This window comes from Danio rerio, chromosome 19 (genome assembly GCF_052040795.2).
Source record: "Danio rerio strain M-AB ecotype USA chromosome 19, GRCz13ab, whole genome shotgun sequence".
In the NCBI taxonomy this organism is placed as follows: domain Eukaryota; kingdom Metazoa; phylum Chordata; class Actinopteri; order Cypriniformes; family Danionidae; genus Danio; species Danio rerio.
In genome coordinates, this window is record NC_141039.2 from 24,785,964 (window position 1) to 24,806,887 (window position 20,924).

At 35.6% G+C, this 20,924-nt stretch overlaps 1 protein-coding gene across 1 annotated transcript; it reads right to left on the minus strand.

The window, feature by feature from the left end:
• Window positions 1-701: 701 nt before the first annotated feature.
• LOC100537369 (transmembrane protein 74) lies at window positions 702-5,303 on the minus strand. Its single transcript, XM_087295747.1, has 2 exons — window positions 4,994-5,303; window positions 702-4,000 (listed from the first exon to the last, which is right to left on the minus strand). The coding sequence occupies exon 2, from the start codon at window positions 3,951-3,953 to the stop codon at window positions 3,099-3,101; it is 855 nt and encodes a 284-aa protein (XP_087151873.1). The 5' UTR covers window positions 3,954-4,000; window positions 4,994-5,303; the 3' UTR covers window positions 702-3,098.
• Window positions 5,304-20,924: the final 15,621 nt, after the last annotated feature.

Sequence of the window (20,924 nt, forward strand, 5' to 3'; positions counted from 1 at the left end):
TTTGTTTCTGACAGCTTGTGTTTGAACGTACACAATGGTTTTACGTGCCTTTTGCTGCCTTCTGCAGTGGTTCTTTCAGGTCATTACGTGTTATGATGTGTGACTCTAATGGGGTTAGTTGCTACTGGGAAGGAGAAACGTAGAGCAGTCGTTTCCCATGAGACCCCTCCAGTACACGGCCACACTGATGAGAGGTGGAGGGAGAAAAAGAGAGAGAGAGACATCTGCTCACACTTTTCCCACATCCCACGTGCATTAAAGCACAGATATTCTCTAAATAAACTAAGCTCAGAAAAAAAGAAATTTGGTTCAAACCTCCCTGGTGTGCATTGACGTTACCTCTGCAGTTGCAAAGCTGTTTATCGTGTGTATTTTTATGTAAATGCGAATGCAAATGTATAGATTTGACTGCTTCAAAGGCACTGAAATAAATCTCCATCTCTCCTGATTGAAGAGGGGCTTTTATACAATGACTGACGATTAAGTCAGCTGTCAGATAGTCTGCCAAGCAAAGCTCAACCAAAAAAAAAGCCTTTTTCTTTTCCAATATGACTCAATGACAAAAAAAGTGAATTTGTTAAGTTTGCTGCAAGCTACTATGACAGGGAGTAAGTTTCATTAAGAAACACATATAACCACACTTGTAAAGCATGCTGTGTATTCACAACAAAATATGCACTGGAAAAATTCACAAACTCACATAAAGAAATTGTGGTAACTTTAATGAAGTGTTCATAAGACTCTCATAAAACCTCACACGTTATTTTGATGGTCTGTTTGTTGAATTTAAGTTACATTGCATCTGCATGCCAAAAATCTCATTAAATTATAAGTAGACTGTTAGGTTGGGGTTAGGGTTAGTGTAAGTTGACATGTACTTGCAAAGCTTCTTATAGTCAGTTACATGTCTGTTGAAGTATCAAACCTTTTGGAAGCATTAAAAACTGTCCAAGAAGATGTCCAATATCTTTTCACGCAATGAAATATGTTTGTAGACTAGATGTCGATGATGAGAAAATGAAACATGTCGACTTAATTTGTTGCTTGGCTACTGAAATCACCAGACAGCCTTAAACAATCACTAAATAGAACGAATGAAGAATGGAAGGAAGGGCCAAATAAACGAAGGACTGAACAAGGAATAGAAAGAAGGATCAAATGAAAAAAGGAAGGACCAAATGAATAAAGGAAAGATTCAAGGAAGGACTGAACACACTTAGGAAGGAAGGAAGGAAGGAAGGAATAAATGAACAAAGAAGCTAATGAAGGAACAAAAGAATGTGAACGAGTGAAGGGAAGAACGAAAAAGGAACAAATGAATGAAAGAACGAACAAACGAATGAATGAAGGACAGAATAAACAAACAATGCAAGGAAGAAAGAGAGGAAGGAACAAATATAGGAAGATACACTACAGAATGTTACATTTACACATCCCTGCACTAACTGCATGTAAACACATCAACTTTTCACAGTGTAATACTCACTACTCTTGTGTACTTTTAAAAGGGCTAACAGATACGTTTACTCTACTTGCACTACGTTTTGGGCAAGTAATGGTATTTTTACTTGAGTATGATTTTTCAGTACTCTTTCCACCACTGTGTGTCATAAATCTGTCATAAACATGAGTGTCATGAGATCTTTACAATTATTCCCTGAAATTTATAACACTGTCATAATATTTTAAGTGACCTCCATGTCATTAATAATATTATTGATACTGTTATACAATTATTTGATAGTACTGACACTTTTAATGAGACTTTTTAATTAAAATAATATTTTAGGTTTTAAAAGTCATAAGAAAAATTATGGGTCTGTGACAATTTTGTTTATAACAGATTTATAACAAATTGCCTTGGTATTAAAGTCAGGTCATCATAACAAAGATGAGCTGTTGTAGATTTGTTTATCAAGTTATCCTAATACAACTCTGCATTCACATTGACATAACTGATAGGGCTGTGCGATTTTTATGGAAAATATCTAATTGCCTTTTTGTTAACATATGTTGTGATTTCGATTTGATTTGCAATTTAATTTTGTAGTGAAGCATCAACTCAATTATCTGTATCGTAGCATCTTATTGCTAAAATGCAATGAGTGTTAGTTAAAAAAGGAGCGGAAAAGATATTAAATAACTTCTATTTAAATTTGTTAATACATATCCAGAAATTATGACACTAGTTATCTTCTGGTGCCTTAATGATGTTTTTTTCAAAGTTTGCTGTTGCTAGCTACTAAATTGAGTGTCATTAGCAATACTTTTAGTTTACTTTTTAGCAAGATGCTCCCCAAATAGCTGCCTGTGGTATTTTTTATGTGTTGGTTGTTGTATTTCCTGGTGCTGTAGCAACAATTCTGAGACAGCTCTTACAAATGACCTGTTTTTATTCTGTGTCTGTGACTTTAAAAAGAAAATGTTCCCATAATTCAGACATGCTGTTATTCTTTGACATGAATTAGTCTATTAATGTTTCTAAAGCATCAGACACCAACATCCCACTTGTCTGTACTTTCCATATTTGTTTGTTTTGTTGTGGGCTTTTCGCATAGTTCGGTTATGCATGTCTGATTGGGCAGAACAAAAGTGTACTCACTGAATTGGATAGTGAGACTGTCACACACAGACGCCAGTCACACATTTGATCTGAGTGGGGGAAATTATATAATACATATATATTTCATATTGCTGCCTCTTAGATTAGCTAATTGCATAATTTCAAATTGCGATTCGAATAATAACTGAACAAATACACTTAATGTTTTCATAAGCATGCAAAAAATACCATTTATATTCATGTAATTTGTCATGTCATAATTATAAATGTCATGACAGTCTTATGAAAACCCCTTCAGGTAAAGTATTACTGATATGGTTTACACAAACCAGACTCAATTCCATGTCAGAATGATAGGCTTTCATGCATTTTCATCCTTAAAACTGACAATTGTTGATATGACTCAAGGTAATAAATCCATGAAATATTCCAGATTCATCTTTTAGAAGTCATGATATCACACTTGTTACACAGTGAAGATCACGGTTAAGCAAAGCCATTTTTATAATGTTATAAGAACTGACAAAAGCTGGCTTCAACTCAAGACTTCAACAGGACCTTCATCATCATCAAGAGACAAAAGTGAAGGAGCATTGCTTGGGCTGGTGCCACTTCTGAAATTTATAGAGCCGTAAAGTCTGGCTTGGTGCTTGGAGTAAGCAAATGCTTGTCTCCTGATCATCTCTCCTTTATACATGGAGATCATCAGAAGGGTTGACAGTACCACACCTCCGAGAGTGAGGAGGCACAATCCTGCAATCACACACCTGTCCAGGTGAGCCCCCACTCGGGCATTCTCTCTCTCCAAACGCTCCATCTCCCGAGCAGAAACGGTGTCAGGATTGACTTTAACATCCCGTGGGACTGTGTAGGAAATGACAACCAAGGAAATCCCGGTAACTAAAAAGGTTACTGCTCCTATAAACCCATAATCCACGGACTTTTCCGTTGAATCCACCATGAAATCGTCAACCGACAGCAGAGAGCATTCTGGGGCAACCTCTTGGAGATCTTTGGATGAATTCCAACTGAAGTTGTCATAGTTGGTCTCCTCAGCTAACAACTGGCAGTCTTTATGGTCAGTAATGTCAGCCACACCAGGAAAAGCGGTTTCAAACTGCTCGTCGTAACATACCCCGACTTCTTCATCAAATCCCCATTCATTGAGTTTGCAGAGTCGTCCAATTGGCAAAGTCGCTGTCCATGGTTCTGAAAGCCTGTTCGCCTCATTAACATTCTCCTCCAGATACGCCTGGCAGCACTCTTCATTGGAAACAGTCCTTTCATCTGCACACACTGAGTGATGACTTTGCTGGTGCTTTAGAGACCAGTCAAGGTGATCTGTCTGGACACCGTCTTGACCACAGAAGAGGACTTTCAGATCAGCCATTTTCACTTTTGTTCAGATCTCATTGCATGCTGGCAATAGCATCCCTGCTGCGTAAAGACAAAAACAAGAAGGTATTTATAACAGACAGTTAACCAATTTCACTGTAAAAAAAAAAAAAAAAAAAAAAAAAAAAAAAATATATATATATATATATATATATATATATATATATATATATATATATATATATATATATATATATATATAATTTTTTTTTCAGCTATAATCCTTAATGCTATAATTACAAATTAACAGTACATTTTAATTTTAACTCAAATTAATAATATTAGTACACAGTATAAAATCCATAAAATATTTTGAAGAGTAAACACACACACACTCACACAAACACACACACACACACACACAGAGAGAGAGAGAGAGAGAGAGAGAGAGAGCAATAAAAAACATCAATGATGTGCTTGCAAACACTTCTTTTACATTTTAAGAATCAATGTAAATATTCTGATTATTATTTATTTTATTACAGTTTTGTCCTACAATGATGATTGTTAAATGTACAGTTTATTTTGATCTATTATTATTTTTTTAGAATAACATGATATATTGAATAATAACATGAAATATATGATAATTATTAATACTTTTACTAATTTCTTTTTTTACTACCACTACTAATATTTACTGTTTCCATGTTTTTAAAGAGAGAAGACTTGCATACAAGGGTTGAAAGACGTTTCCTTGTACTAGGACCAAGATAAGACAATGTATTCACTATTTAACGGAATTTCCAAAATATATTAATTTCTTAATCAATACTTATCCAGAAAATTAAAAATTCAATCTATACCTAGCATACTGTTACTGTTGTAAAATAGCATGATCAAATGTTATTCATTTGCAAGTTAAACTACTTTTAAACTAATGCAAGCAAATAATTGATGGAAAGTGTTACAGAGAAAAGACGTTTGGAAAATAAAACATATCCGCGATATTTTCTCACAATTACTGTAAAGTTATCTTCATTATTCACAATTTAAACAATAGCCTGTTCGGTTTTAAGAATGTTGAATACTTACGTTTGATGTTTCAAACTGGCCTTCGGGTTCATAAATCCTTTTCACAACCGAAATGTTTGTTGAGGTGTTAAAAGCGCGTTTTATTTAGTCAACAATACCAATAATTCCATATGAAGAGGTTTAAACCAGCGCGTGAAGCTCTACTGTGAACGGAATAGTGAAGCGCTTTCTGATAAAAAGTAGTCAAATTGACAAGCAGGTTGAAAATGATGCTGTCTGTCTCAAATTTCATCTGTTACGCCGTCTTTGGTGTCAACGTAAACTCATAGAAAAAAAATGCATCGCCTGCCTTCCCCACGCAGCGTCTCTGACATTCCTGCAGGGCTCGCGCTCCGTTAATTAAGGGAAGCGCGCGTCCTGTTCCACCCGCGCGCCGCGCTCAGGTCGCGCGAGTCCCTAACAGAAGCCGCACAGTTGAGGAGAGAGGGGAGAGAGAGAGAGAGAGAGAGAGAGAGAGAGAGAGAGAGAGAGAGAGAGAGAGAGAGAGAGAGAGAGACTAGCTTTACTAGCGTCGAGGGAGGAATGAAGTCTGAGCAAACACTTTCATGCTGTTCTCCTCTTGAGGTTCATTTGTATGACGCACCCTATACAGATTGCATGCCCAAGCTGTGTCCCAAATTAATTATCCTAGAAAACGAACATCATTTAAACATCCTTGAAAATATATTTTTAGAAAAGATCTGATGACGCTTGAAATTAATCTTTTAGAGCTTTTTTCCAAGACCACAATACACTTTAATAACATGAAGCATTAAAATTTAAACACAGGTGTAGATCTGATTTCTCCATCAGACAAACATGTAAGAATATTGATGAAATATTTGTGTATAAAGGAGATTATCATTCATTCAATTATTTTCCTTAGGCTTAGTCGCTTTATTCATCAAGTGTGGCCACAGCAGGATGAAACGAAAACTTATCCGCCCTTTATTTTACACAGCGAATGCTTCAAGCTGCAACCCAGTACTGGGAAACATCCATACACACTCATTCACACACACACTTATACACTACCGACAATTCAGTTTATTCAATCCACCGATACCACGTCTTTGGACTGTGGGAGAAACCAGTGTTATAAAGTAGATTAGAAATTGAAAATATTTGAAGATTACAACAGTAAAGATGAAAGTTGTTGAAATATTTTATCTAAAAGTTTTGAGTCCATATACAGTTGAAACCTGAAGTTTACATACACTAAAAAAGGAACATAATAATTAAAAAAAAAATGTTTGATGGCAAATCATACTAAATGTTTACTATTTTAGGTCCGTTAGGATTACCTAAATGATTTACATTTGGTAAATGCCAGAATAATGTTTTTTTTTTTTTTTGAGATTTTTTAATTAATTTCTAGAAAGTCAAAGGTTTACATACATTTCTTTGGTATTTGTTTAGCTTTGCTTTTAAACTGTATAACTTTGGTCAAATGTTCCAAGTGGTGCTCGCTGCAGAGCCATTTGAGGAGAGCTGAGCTCCAGCGAGGGGGAGCATGAGCTGTCACTCCTCCTCCTGTAAGCTGTTTTTATGCGTACACCAACTCCACCCCTAACCCTACCCCCAGTAACATCACTCGTAGAAGAAGTGCAAAAAAGGTGGAGCTCAAGCTGAAGCTCCCCCTCGCTGGAGCTCGGCTCTCCTCAAATGGCTCTGCCGCGAGCACCCTCTCAAATGTTTTGGATATCCTTCCGCAAGCTTCTCACAATGGTTTGAAGGAATTTTGGCCCATTCCTCCTGACAGAATTGGTGTAACTGTGGCAGATTTTTCTTGCTCGCCCATGCTTTTTCAACTCTTCCCTAAAATTTTCTATAGGACTGAGTTCAGGGCTTTGTGATGGCCACTCCAAAACATTCACTCGGTTGCTCTTTTTAACTAATTAGCACATTTTAACTAATTTGGCAGTATGCTTAGGGTCATGGTCTGTTTGGAAATTTGAGGCCAAGTTTTAATTTTCTGGCTGATGTCTTGAGATGTTGCTTCAATATTTCTACATAATGTTCTTTCTTCTCCCTGAATGTATGGGCCCTTAGAATCGTCCTAACCCCCAAAACCTTGACACCATAATCTGATCTTTTTCAGAGGCATAATAATCCTATTGTATGTAAACTTGACTTTCAAGAAAAGTTATAACAATTTCGCAAAAAAATCTCTCTCTTATTATTCTGCTTTTAAGCATAACAGAAACAAATCTGATAATCCTGACTTTTTTAAAATGGTGATGTGCCTTTTTAAACAGTGTACTGTATGTAAACTTCTGGTTTCAACTGTAAATATATAAATCAGAACAATTTAACAGATTTCTGCATGGCTTATTAAGTTTTATTATATATATATATATATATATATATATATATATATATATATATATATATATATATATATATATATATATTTGTATGCATATTTAGGTACAATTTGTCTTAAAAATATAAGCATTTCTTGTGTGCATTGCCTCTTCATGTTGCTTTGGACAAAAGCGTCTGCAAAATGACTAAATGTAAATGTTTAAATGTAAATATATCTGTTTAATTAAAAACGTAATGCTATATTTTTTACTATTTATTGATTGTGGATCCTGACAAAAAAATAAAATAATATAAAAAATTGACCCCAAAATGACATTTCTGTGTTTGTTGTGTGTAATATGTGAATAATTTTAACAGCACTTGGATGTTCACAGTTCTCTGATACTCACATGACACTAAGCAAAAACTAAAAAGTGTCTTATTTTTTTATTAAATAAGACACTTTTTCTTATGATCTTATGTCCTATTTAAATGTAATTCAAGTTTACATTTTAAATTATTTGTTTTATAACTCAAAAACACTATTATATTTTGGGAAAACATGAAGCAATAAGCATTTTTAGTACAGGACATGCTATTGATGACAATGAATGGAAAGTATTTTATTTATTTTTTTTAGATCTAAATAAATAAACAAATAATTAGATTAATGAAATAAACAAGTTAGAGTAAAAGAAATTAAAAAAAAATCAAGACTGTAAAACCTAACAGTCAACTTTATTATAATGAAATGAGTGTAACTCAAAATGTACTAACAGTTAATTCAGCTCATTTGAAAAGAGTTTTGAACTCAGTGTCGAAGGCAAAGAGTTAATTAAATACCTCATTACTTCAACTTAGATGGAGTTAGTTCACAGGACTTACTAATATAGATTCGTTTTTAAAGATTTTTTATTTTTTTAATGGTTTGTTGCATTCAGTTGACATATTAGTTTGACTACTCGAGTTAGTTTGAGTATTCTTCATTTATTGGGTTTTACTTTGCTCAAATTGCTTCGTGTACTCAAAGTTCAGAGTACTCATTAGAATTAGTTTTTGAATAAAAATGGTTTGTTGCAGTCGGTTTCCTCAAATGGTTTGAGTTACCTTAACTTTTTTTGGTTTTACAGTGAAAAAGAAATCAGACACATAATATAAATTGTAATTTTCAATAAGTTCTGTAAATGATAACCTTTGCTAATTAAATAAATAAAAACTATAGTTGGAATGATATTCTAAAACAAACAGTTTTAGCATTACAAATAACAGCATTACAAATATATGAGGACAAGAATAAATTAAATTGAGATGCATACAAATGCATAACTGTTCATTACATTTGCATATACAGTACATTATGAGAGTTGAGCAGAAGGTAATGCTGCTGTACTGTCCACAGTCATGTACTCTATTTTTCTGAAGCCCAATGACGAGCCTCTTGCGCTTCACTGGCATGATGGCAACCAACGTAGCGTATGTTTAGGTGGCCATAGGTCATGATTACAGTGCGCCTCGCTGCTTTTTCAGTGAAAGCTCAACATTTACTAATGCGGCATTCTGCCGGCGCACTGAATTAAACGAGACTGGTGACATCAGCTGGTTAAAACACACAGAAGACGCTGCTATTCTCCAGAGGCAGGAACATTATTAGAGCGTAAACTGTGAAATTGACATTTATGAGAATTTGCCCCTTGTGTGTTCAGATCTTACTGTCTCTCTGTACCACGGGCTACACATTGCATTAAGATGACTTGAGAAAGGAGCAGCAAGCGCATACAGACGTCTCCATAAACGACAGCCGTGATGACCTTCATTTGAAATCAACCAAGGGAGATGCAATGCTCACTGTTTAGTCAACAACGCGTGCACATCATACAACAGCGGGTTCACACATGCTGTTTTGAAAACATGTATGTCTCATGTTTTCTACTGTCAATCTACTGTCTTCTGTTAATTTTTCGACTACATTACAGATTCTAGAATTGCAGGGGCATTTACTAGATAAACCTATTATTTTTCAAAGACAAAAACTTTGAACAAAACATGTTTTCAATAATATAAATAAAGCACTACTTTCTTGTTTCTTGTCTATGGTGATTGGCTGAAGTAGATTGATCAGTCCAGTGACTCCTGTCCAATCAAATTTCATCATTGATTATTTTAAACTACCTCAAGACATGAGTGATTTATAAATGCAGTACACCTTTTGAAAGCTTTAAAAATGTCTAAGAAGATGACCAAATCTTTACATGACCCAGAGACCAGTGGTGTCCAAACTCCACCCAGCTAGCAAAATTCATGTGGCTCAAATCCGGCCCACAACAAGCAACATACATCCATCCCACTTACTGCATGGAATGAAGGCACTTGGGTGGTCTGCTCCTGTTTGCCAGATCTGGGCCACAATTAAGCCATAGCAATATCACATATCAGCCAGAATTCAACCAAATGAACCAGAACTGACCCTATTCTGGGTCAGGTTTGCTTTTATTCTGACCCAGATCTGGCCTACACCTTACACTTGCTAGGTGTGGCAAAGTACAAAAATCCCAGCATGCATTGCAGTATGAATACATTGTATATATTACTGATGCTCCAGTCTTCATTATTTGCTATTGGTTCTACTGTTTATGTTGACGTTGTTGATTTTGTCACTTTTAGTGCCTTTTTGTGATGTTTGTGAGTTTTGTTCATTTTGTTAATTGTCACCCTTGTTGAGGTTCATATACAGTACGCTGATTATTGATGTCTCCGTGAGCATAAGTTGAACCAGAATTTTTTTAGCTTATAAACCTTCATAATTCTGTGGCATGTGCATGCATGTCATTACGTTATTTCTAATAATGGATTAAACATCTGTTAACATCAGTGAATTATATTATTTCATCACAGGTTGTGTCTCACTTTATTTTTTTGTGCCTCAATTTTATTAAGCACTCACTTGCTTTTAGTTGAGCCCAACTAAAGTAAACACTTTTCTGCATGATGTTGACTTTAGTCTATGTGGTCCCCATATGTTTTAAGATAACTGGGCCACATTTGCCATATTTTCTCTGGGCCACTTTAGGCTCACAGCCGCAATAATCAGAGCTAACTGTGCCAAATATTTGCCAATAGTGGCACACATATTTCTTAAAATAACTGGGCCACATTTGCACTTACATGTGTGAGCCACTTTGTGCTTTGACCCAGATTACCCTTAAATGACTATGCCAAATTTTTGCCAACTGTGGCCTACATTTGTCTTCCATCATTTGGGCCAAATTGATCGTTTTCCACATGGGCTACAATAGACTCACATTCAGATTACATTTTGCCATTAGTGCCAAATTTTTGCCCTAAATGGCCCATATGTGAATTTGAATCTATGCCCCGCAGTTGCCTACAGTGTGTGTTGAAGCAAGTTGGAGCTAAGTTCTGCAGGACACCGCCCCCCCAGACCAAGTTTAGACATGCCTGGATTAGACTGTATGTCACTGATAAGAAGATGACAGATGTTTACTGTATGATGAATGAAATGCCCTTAAACAATCACTAAACGCACTACAGAATGTTACGTTTTCACACACATACACAAATTGCATGTAAACGCATCAACTTTTCACATCATAATACTCATTACTTTTCAGTACTTTTAAATGGACTTTTTACTTATACTCTGAGTAATATTTACAACAGATACTTTTACTCTACTTTTGCTTAATTTTTGGGCAAGCAATTGTACTTTTACTTGAGTATGATTTTTCAGTACACTTTAAACTGATGGTTACAGATTTCTAACTTGGTTTAAAACGAAACCCATAAAAGTGGAACCACGTTAGAGTAAGAAAATGATAAGTAAAATTTATTGTGTGAACTATCCCTTTAATTAACAATACTTAATGCAGTGATTCAAAGAAAAGATTCAAAACAACTAAATCAATCATTATAAGTAATGGACAAAATGCTTTGAAATTCTTGGAGAAGTTATTGGAAAAAAAAAACAACACTGTAAGAAAAAACAAACAATCCAGCACATATTTGTTATTAATATACCTCGGTGCATACTGGGAAGATGGTCAATGGGGCTGAATTGCAAAACAATAATTTCAGTGTGAATTCATAATAGAAAAGCAGGACCAGGATACACTTGTGTTCCTGAAAGTTGTGAGGAAACCAAGAAAACTTTTATTATTTGATTATGTGTTTGGTCTAAGCGTAATAATTTCACAGAACACTGACAAAAAACATGTTGTGCCATCTGCGCGCGGTATAAAACATGGGATTGTATTTCACAATGTGAAACTTATCATCCTGCTTGACACTTTTTAACCAGACAGAGAATTTTATATCAAGCAGCAACTGTCAGCTACATCCTATTTGAGAACCTAAACCTAAAGATCACTTGAAACTTGTAGGAGTTAGATGTGACACTTTATTTCCCACTGCGTTATGTGTTTTGTTTATCTGCTTGTGTCTGATGTGGCATTTCTGCTGATGGATGTTTTCTGTTGGAGCGCATGGCTAAGAATAGCAATGGAGGAGAAGGCAGGAGACATTTAAATCTCCGGTCCCTCTGTTCATAAGGGACCGACACACAAAAGCGACCTTTGGTCTTTGGAAAGTTTTGACAACCAGACCAGTATCTCTCTCCCATTCAAAATGGGAAAACACACACTAGAGGTTTGCAGAAATGTATCATGGGTATGCCCTGAATTTTCTGTCTCTAGAAAATATCTGTGGGTAAAAAAAACATCTGTTAATTATTAAAGTAAAATAGGCTCATTTTACAACTCCCTTGAATTAAACAGACTTCTAGGTCTGGCAGGAGCACTTTTAGCTTAGCTTAGCATAAATCATTGACTATAATGATTTCCCTCTAAGCCAAATAATGAGAAAGAACCAAATCTCTTACCACAGCTATGCTGATGACACTCAGATCTACCTAGCCTTACTGCCTAATGACTACAGCCCCATTGACACCCTCTGCCAATGCATTGATGAAATGAGCAATTGGATGTGCCAAAGCTTTCTTCAGTTAAACAAAGAGAAAACTGAAATGATTGTGTTTGGAAACAGAGATGAGGTTCTCAAGGTAAATGCGTACCTTGGCACTAAAGGTCAAACGACAAAAAATAAGGTCAAGAATCTTGGTGTGACTCTGGAGTCAGATCTGAGTTTCAACAGTCATGTCAAAGCAGTCAGTAAATCAGCATACTATCATCTCAAAAACATAGCAAGAATCAGATGCTTTGTTTCTAGTAAAGATTTAGAAAAACTTGTTCATGCTTTTATCAGCAGCAGGGTGGATTACTGTAATGGACTCCTCACTGGTCTTCCTAAAAAGACAGTCAGACAGTTGCAGCTCATCCAGAACGCTGCAGCCAGAATTCTAACCAGCACCAGAAAATCAGAGCACATCACACCTGTCCTCAGGTCTTTACACTGGCTGCCAGTTACATTCAGAATAGATTTTAAAGTATTATTACTGGTCTATAAATCACTAAATGGCCAAGGACCTAAATACATCACAGATATGCTCACTGATTACAAACCTAACAGACCACTCAGATCTTTAGGGTCATATAAACTAGAAGTTCCAAGAGTTCAATCAAAGCAGGGTGAATCGGCTTTCAGCCACTATGCCCCTCGCTGCTGGAATCAGCTTCCAGAAATGATCAGATGTGCTCCAACATTAGGCACATTCAAATCAAGACTAAAAACACATCTGTTTAGCTATGCCTTTACTGAATGAGCACTGTGCTGCGTCCGACAGATTGCACTATCATGTTTTTCTCCTCTTCTTCATTCTTTTATATCACATTTTACCTGTTTTTATGTTTTGTTTTGTTTTGTTTTTACGCATTTTTATTATTTGTTTTTATTTTTATTTTACTTGTTTCTTTTATTCTTGTTTATGTAAAGCACTTTGAATTGCCACTGTGTATGAAATGTGCTATATAAATAAACTTGCCTTGCCTTGCCTTGCCTATAAACCATTAGCATCTTCCTTAAAAATAGTTAAAGAGCTTCCATTAAAAATGTTTAGTTTTTCGATTTAAAGTTCAACTATTCTGTATTAAATCATGTACTAAGTGAGACAGAAAATGTAAAATTGCTCTATTTTAGAGTGACATGACTATAGGAACTATACTTTCATTCTGGCGTAATAATCAAGAAACGTTGCTGCCGTATGATGGCTGCAGCAGGCACACTGATATTACGCATTCTAAAAATCAGACTTCTGTATATTCTGGGTCAAATAGTTCAGGATCTGCACCAAAGAATATATGTTCTGAATTGTCTCTTACAAATGTCTCCATGATGTAAGGGCAAATTACAGGGGGTTCGGGGAATTGACCCCCTATTTAACACTTGATTGCACCTTAAAGGTGTCAAAACAACATGTGTTTGCACCTTTAAATAGTGAAAAACTGTTATCTGTATATTAAATATTAATAATTCATTCATTTTCTTTTCGGCTTAATCCCTTTATTAATCAGAAATCACCACAGTGGAATACAATGCCAACTTATCCAGCATAGGTTTTACGCAGCGGATACCCTTCCAGCCGCAACCCAACACTGGGAAACACCCACACACTCTTGCATACACAATGGCCAATTTAGCTTATTCAATTCACCTGTACCGCATGTCTTTGGACTGTGGGGGAAACTGAAGAACCCGGAGGAAACCCCCGCGAACACAGAGAACATGCAAACTCCACACAGAAATGCCAACTGACTAGGCCGGGGTTCGAACCAGCAACCTTTTTGCTGTGAGGCAATTGTGCTACCCACTGTGCCACCTTGCAGTAATATAATAATATAATAAGTTAATATAATTATACATATGACCACCCTGTAATGGTTCATATCCTTGTCAATGCGTAATCATGCCTAGCAGACTATGCAAGAAAATACTCAGTCAACTCTCTGAATGCAGTAGATTTAGCAGATCTGGATAGATGCTGTGTTCAACAGACACTTTTTTCTTGGAAAATAGTTTGCAGCAAAGTTCCTTGATTATTACTCCCGAGAGTGAATTTCTTAGATATATTGGCTTAGAAAAAGCAACTTTTCATTTTTCAACTGTCTTACAATGTAAAAACAAATGAGTTAGGTTTTAAATAGGAAATTGATCTTTACCCTTAGCTATTTTTGAGTGAGATGCTAATGGTCTAATCTAGGTGTGTCCAAATTCAGTCCTTGGGCCGGTGACTTGCACATTTTAGCTCCAACTTGCCTCAACACACCTGCTTGGAAGTTTCTAGTATACTAAAATAGAGCTTGATTAACTGGTTCAGGTGTATTTGATAGTTGAAGCAAAAATCTGCAGGACACCAGCCCTCCAGGACCATGTTTGGGCACCCCTGGTCTAATCGGATTCAATTATTTATGTCAAGCTAAGCTAAAAGTGCCTCTGTCAGACCCGGAGATCAGCCGAATGGATTAAAAAATAGTAAAGCTCAAGTGTTTAACTCCAGGGGACTTGAAAAATGAGGCTATTTTCCAAAAAACAGTTGCCCTTTTATCGTTTTCCTTTTATTTATGCGTTGCATTATGGGACCCTGATTTCTACTCTGACAGCTGTTGATGTAAAACATTTATTTTTTGGCATTGTTATAAAATGATTTCCAGTGTCTGGTCTAGAAAACATTTCCATCACTAATTTGAACACGAAACTAACAGAATCTATAACTACTAATGCCAATAGTAGTAATTCTGACTGTTTGCAGGGATTGTGACTGTTCATTCTAGAACAGGGGTCACCAATCTTGGTCCTGGTGGTCTGGTGTCCAGCAGGCTTAGCTTCAACCCCATTCAAACACACCTGAACAAGCTAATCAAGGTCTTACTAGGTATACTTGAAAAAAGTTAGAGCTAAAACCTGCAGGAACACCGACCCTCCATGGACCGAGATTGGTGACTCCTGTTCTAGACTGTACCAAGATGTCTACCATTTATTCTCTTAGTTCATATATTAACATTTACAGTTTTAGAATGAAGATTTGTATAACTGTTGTTATATTTTACAATTGTATATGTGATATTAAATGTGTTGCTACTATAGGGTTGTGCCTCTTTTTCACTGTAGAGAAAATCTTGTATTAAAAACTCAAAAATGGATTGAAGCTGAATATTTCAGTAGATTTTGTGAATTTTGAGTGATGACTTTTTAATCTACACTGTAAAACAGATCTGTAAATAAGTAGTTTTTAGTAATTTGTGATTTGTGTTTTTATTCTTTCTTTCGGTTAATTTATGCTTTTGAATTTCATTATGGGATCTTGTTCTTTATTAACTTTAAAAGGTTAGAAAAAAGTGACTTTTATTAATATTTTTTATAGTTTAAAGTGATATATTATCTCAGTTTGTGCTATTACGCCACAAAAACCTTGTAGTAAACTGCCAGTACATTTTTATTCTGTTATTTATTTGTCTATAAATGATTTCTTATACATTATATTATTACAAACTATACTAAAATGTCAATTAAAGTTACTTTGTTAAACTTTGAATTTTCAACATCAGAAGTCGACAGAGCACAGATGAAGGTCCCAAAATGCAATTCACAACCCTAAATAAACCTAAAAAACACTTGTGACTCACAAAATCCGGAAACTGTTAATTAACAGACATTTTTACAGTGTAGTTACAGCGATCCTAAGCAAATGCCTCCTCAAATCTCCTTGAAAAAACGAAATGGCTATGTTAGTATAGGTAAGAAAAAAAACTTTAGGACATGAAACTGAAATACAAATGAAGGCAAATATAAGCTCAGCGACATCCAAAGAGCCGGCTATTCCAGCTGTAATTTACTAAACAAACCTGAAGTAGATCAATAATCCATTAAATTCTAAAACGGTGTAAACAAGAAGATACAATGAATAACATGCAGTTTACAATGGCAATGGTCTATGTGATTGTCATAGCCTTTCGAAGCAGACATACTAAAACAGGTCATTTAAATAAAATAATGTTAGAATTAAATGTACACAGACGTCAGTATAGAAAAAATACAATTATATTGGTTTTATAAAAATAAAATAAAAATACTACCTTGGTAGGTTGAATGTTTAAAGTGAATTAAACTTGTAACAGTAGCCCACTGTTTATTTTTTCCCCTAATTTCCGTTTAATGGAGAGAAGATTTTATCAACACATTTTTAAACATAATAGTTTTACTAACTCATTTCTAATAACTGATTTATTTTATCTTTGCAATGATGGCAGTAAATAATATTTAACTAGATATTTTTCAAGACACTTCTATACACTTAAAAAGTGACATTTAAAGCCTTAACTAGGTTAATTAGGTTAACTAGGCAGGTTAGGGTAATTGTCAGGATCACCAGCGAGATCTAACCACCAGATGTCGCTGGTAAACACTCACATCCACAGGAACTACAAATCTGCTTATAAATGGACTACATAACCAGTCATGCTTCACATACACAACCGGTTCCAGATCCTGACTGATTGCATATACACAGCTGATGCTGCTCATCTACTGATTACACACACACACACACACACACACACACACACACACACACACACACACACACACACACACACACACACACATATATATATATATATATATATATATATATATATATATATATATATATATATATACATACACACACACAGCTAACTTTGAAACCCTCATGGCTGAGTCTTCTGTAACGCGGGGAGTGACAAACAACTGAGGTTTGGATCCATGTGCAGGTTTATTCAGTGGCCAGGCAAGCAATGGTCAACACAGGTGCAAACAGACGTATGAAGGCAAACCAGAGTCAAAGTCAAATTAACAGGCAAGAGGTCAGAAGGCAGGCGGCAAAAAACACAGAGAAACAAGACAAGGAAAACACGTTGTAGTGTTACTATTACAGTTAACACTAAAATGCGTTTTCCTTGTCTTGCTTCTCCGCGTTTTGACCTTAGTCTAGTTTATCCTTTTGTCCTTGTTTGCCGCCTGCCTTCTGACCTCTTGCCTGTTAATTTGACTTCAACTCTGGTTTGCCTTCATACGTCAATTTGACTGCAAAAAAATGCCAAAATACAGGAATTGCAGATATGGAAAATAAAAAAATTATAATAATAAACTATGGAATACAAACTGTTGCACTCATTGTAAAGTTTTATTGCGGTGAGTTGAGAACATTAGTTATAGAGTAAAAACAATTTTGCTTAATCCTCCTTTACATTCATCCAGTTGCTATCCCACATGTGCACAGAGACTCCCAAATGCCCGCAAATTAATGATAATTACTCGCAAACCGGTCGTTAAATACATTACACACCCCTCTCCCCCGCATCCCTCCTAGCTCTTCAGGCAGCCTATGTCGCGCGCAACTCACCCCCACTGTCCTTCAGGTTTGTCTCGCGTGAACACGCCCCTACTCAGAATAGTCGCTCACTCCACCCCTGACACCCCTCAACGGGCCTGACACAGACACACACACACACACACACACACACAACGCGCTGCAGACGTTTTGGCCCCAACGGCCTTCCATACTGGAGCGACTCCCCTCAGATTCAACACGCATGATCACGTTCATCAAATTTGCTTAAACTAAGCGTCCTAAAGTATTACTGTATTTCACAAGGATTCTGACACAACAACGCAAAGCATACGCTTTCGTTGCATTTAATGAAGAAACACGCTAAACTTGGAGGGCTCATGCTGAAAGCCAGAGTAATGCCCTGTCTTTGACAGCTCGCAACTTCACCAGAGACTTTCTGAGTACATTTACATAAGACACCAATACTCCGAATTTATTATGATTAAGATAATACTCTTATTAAAATTCTACCATGTAGCCTAGGCAGTGATTTTATTATCTTAAAGGAACATCGAGTCACGAAATGCGGAGGACTTTCTTTCTGTTCGCCATGCGGTATCAACTTACAGCAGAAATCGAAAGTTAAATATGAAACACCCGAAATTGCTTGAAACTCTGGAGAGCCTGGTGATGCGACTAATTGTTTTATACTGAAACTTGCCTTCAAAAAGTGCTTCCTTGGTCTTATCCACATTTCTTGCATGTTAAACACACGTCCACCACAACAGGAAGTAAAAAAAAAACCTGCAACTGCATTAATTGCGTTAATTTTTTTTACGCGTTAATTATTTAAAATGAATCGCTTGCGTTAACGCGCTAATTTTGACAGCGCTAAAATATATATATATATATATATATATATATATATGTGTGTGTGTGTGTGTGTGTGTGTGTGTGTAATCAGTACATGAGCAGCATCAGATGTGTGTATGCAATCAGTCAGGATCTGGAACCTGTTGTATGTGTGGAGCATGACTGGTTATCTAGTCCATTATAAGCAGATTTGTAGTTCCTGTGGAAGTGAGTGTTTACCAGCGACATCTGGTGGTTAGATCTCGGTGGTGATCATGACAGTAATTAGGCACTTTATTGTATAATGATGGTTTGTTCTGTGGACTATTGAAAAAAAAAAATATTATAAATATTAATATTTTTGACCTTAAAATATATATATTTTTTTATTAAAAACTGCTTTTATTCTAGCCGAAAGAAAACAAATAAGACTTTCTCCAGAAAAAAAATAAATAAGTTATCAGATACACTGTGAAAATGTCTTTGCTCTGTTAAACATCATTCTGGAAATATTTAAAAAAGAAAAAAAATCAAAGCGGGGCTCATAATTCTGACTTCAACTGTAAGTAGAAATATATTGCTAAGGAGAAATATAATGCTAAATATAGTGTATTTATATAGTATACTGAAAGTGTTATAACCTACCAACACTGTTAAAAATATCCATTCATTAACAGTGTCCCAGTATTAGTGATTCACAGATGTTTTCTGTTTATTTATGCAGGGAGTCAAGAGTTGGCGCATGGCAGTGTAGTAAACAGGTGGTGAGCTGGGTAAATGCACACTTTGATGATACTGCAGGCCTTCTTCAAGCAGCACGTCTGTTAAATGTCCTTTAGGGTTGGAGTTTATGTCCAGTGATTAACTCAGATGACCTCACCACCGTTTGAAGGAAATCAATTGTAATACACTCAAATAATGAATAACTTAATTTCTGCTTGTTGCCTCAACATAAACCGATTGTGTGGAATCCAGCATTTTTGTACACTAATGAAGCCAGTCAGTTTTCTGAAGAGCTTGGTTAATAACCCCAATAATAACAAGATACACTGAATAAAAGGATGTAAATTTGTTGCAAACAATTTATATGTGTTGAATTTAAACAAAGACTACAGAAAACACAAGACATGTTGCATATTATTTTGAATGGGTGAAAGTGTAATGGTCAATATGACGAATAAAGCTCACCTTCGAGTACAGGAGCCAATCATCGATCGATATGGGTCGACGATACTCTGGGAGAGGGGCTTAGACCAGAGCTGAGTTACTGCAAATTTTTGTGTGAATCAAATATTTAGAAATTAAACTTTATACTGTAGACAGGTTTTTTTTATTTTATTTTATTTTTTTTTATTGGTGATTCCCAATAGAAAATTCATTCATAAGCTTGGCAAGCAGTTCTGGAGAATTTGATGTTTCCTGTTTCAAACAGAATGCCTGAGCATACTGCCCGAGAGGCGTTTCAAAAATGGCAGCCGAGTAAAATGACTTTGATTGAAACAAATTAAATTTGGTAATGTTTAACTTAATTTGTTTGTTTAACTTTAGCCCGAATTAAATGGTTCCAACCACTTAAAAAACTATTTGTAAATCATTTTTGATTTCTTTTCAGTGTACTAACAAGATAAATTCTTCTGTCATCTTTAATTAAACATATTTCAAATGTATACAACTGACCACATAAAAAATAAAATAAAATAAAATAAGAAAATACAAATTTTATAACATTAAAAAATTTGACACATTGCAAATCATTGATCGAATCCAAATGGTTTACAAAGATTTTGAAGCTTCAAGAGGAGTTTTGAAAGCACCGGAGTTGTTTTGGTGGATTTTAGATTGCACACATTGAATAAAATCTTTTCATTTATGAATTAATTATTAATGAAATTCATTTAGTTATTATGAACAACAATAAAAAAATCCCTATTTTGACAATTTTAAACTATTTTACGAGTGCAGCAGATCAACATTTAGGAAGAATGTCAATAAATATGTAAAATATGTAAAATAAATAAAATAAAATATGTGTTATAAAATTAACAAATCAACAATTTCTTGCTCAATATACTTGGTCACAAACATGGCGCCTGCTGTACTTACATTAATCCACCAGAAGCCGCTGTCCACTGTTTGACTGACTGACAAATCGACTGACCCACCCTTCCCTTCCCCAAACCCAACCAATCATATTTTAAAAAGCACAGATTGACCCACCCAGCCACTTCCCTAAACCCAACCAATAAATTTAAAATGCAGTTCAGAAAAAGATAAGCCCTCTGCTGATTTTTCCCACATTCTCACCCTGTTATTGAATTGTTATTTCTATTTTTTGGCATCTGTTTTTGTCTTACCTGCTTTCTAGAACTGTTCTTCACTGGACTCGAACCCCATCATCTCAAGTCCACCATCGTACATGACGAGCTAACTGGGTAACCTGTAACAGCTGGAAAACCGTCCATACCGGGGGTAACCGGTCAGCTGGTAAGCGCAAATAGGAATGGCGTCAAACCGCCC

Excerpts from the sequence above, each read along its gene's own strand:
- LOC100537369 (XM_087295747.1), bottom strand. The coding sequence starts at position 3,953 with ATGGCTGATCTGAAAGTCCTCTTCTGTGGTCAAGACGGTGTCCAGACA.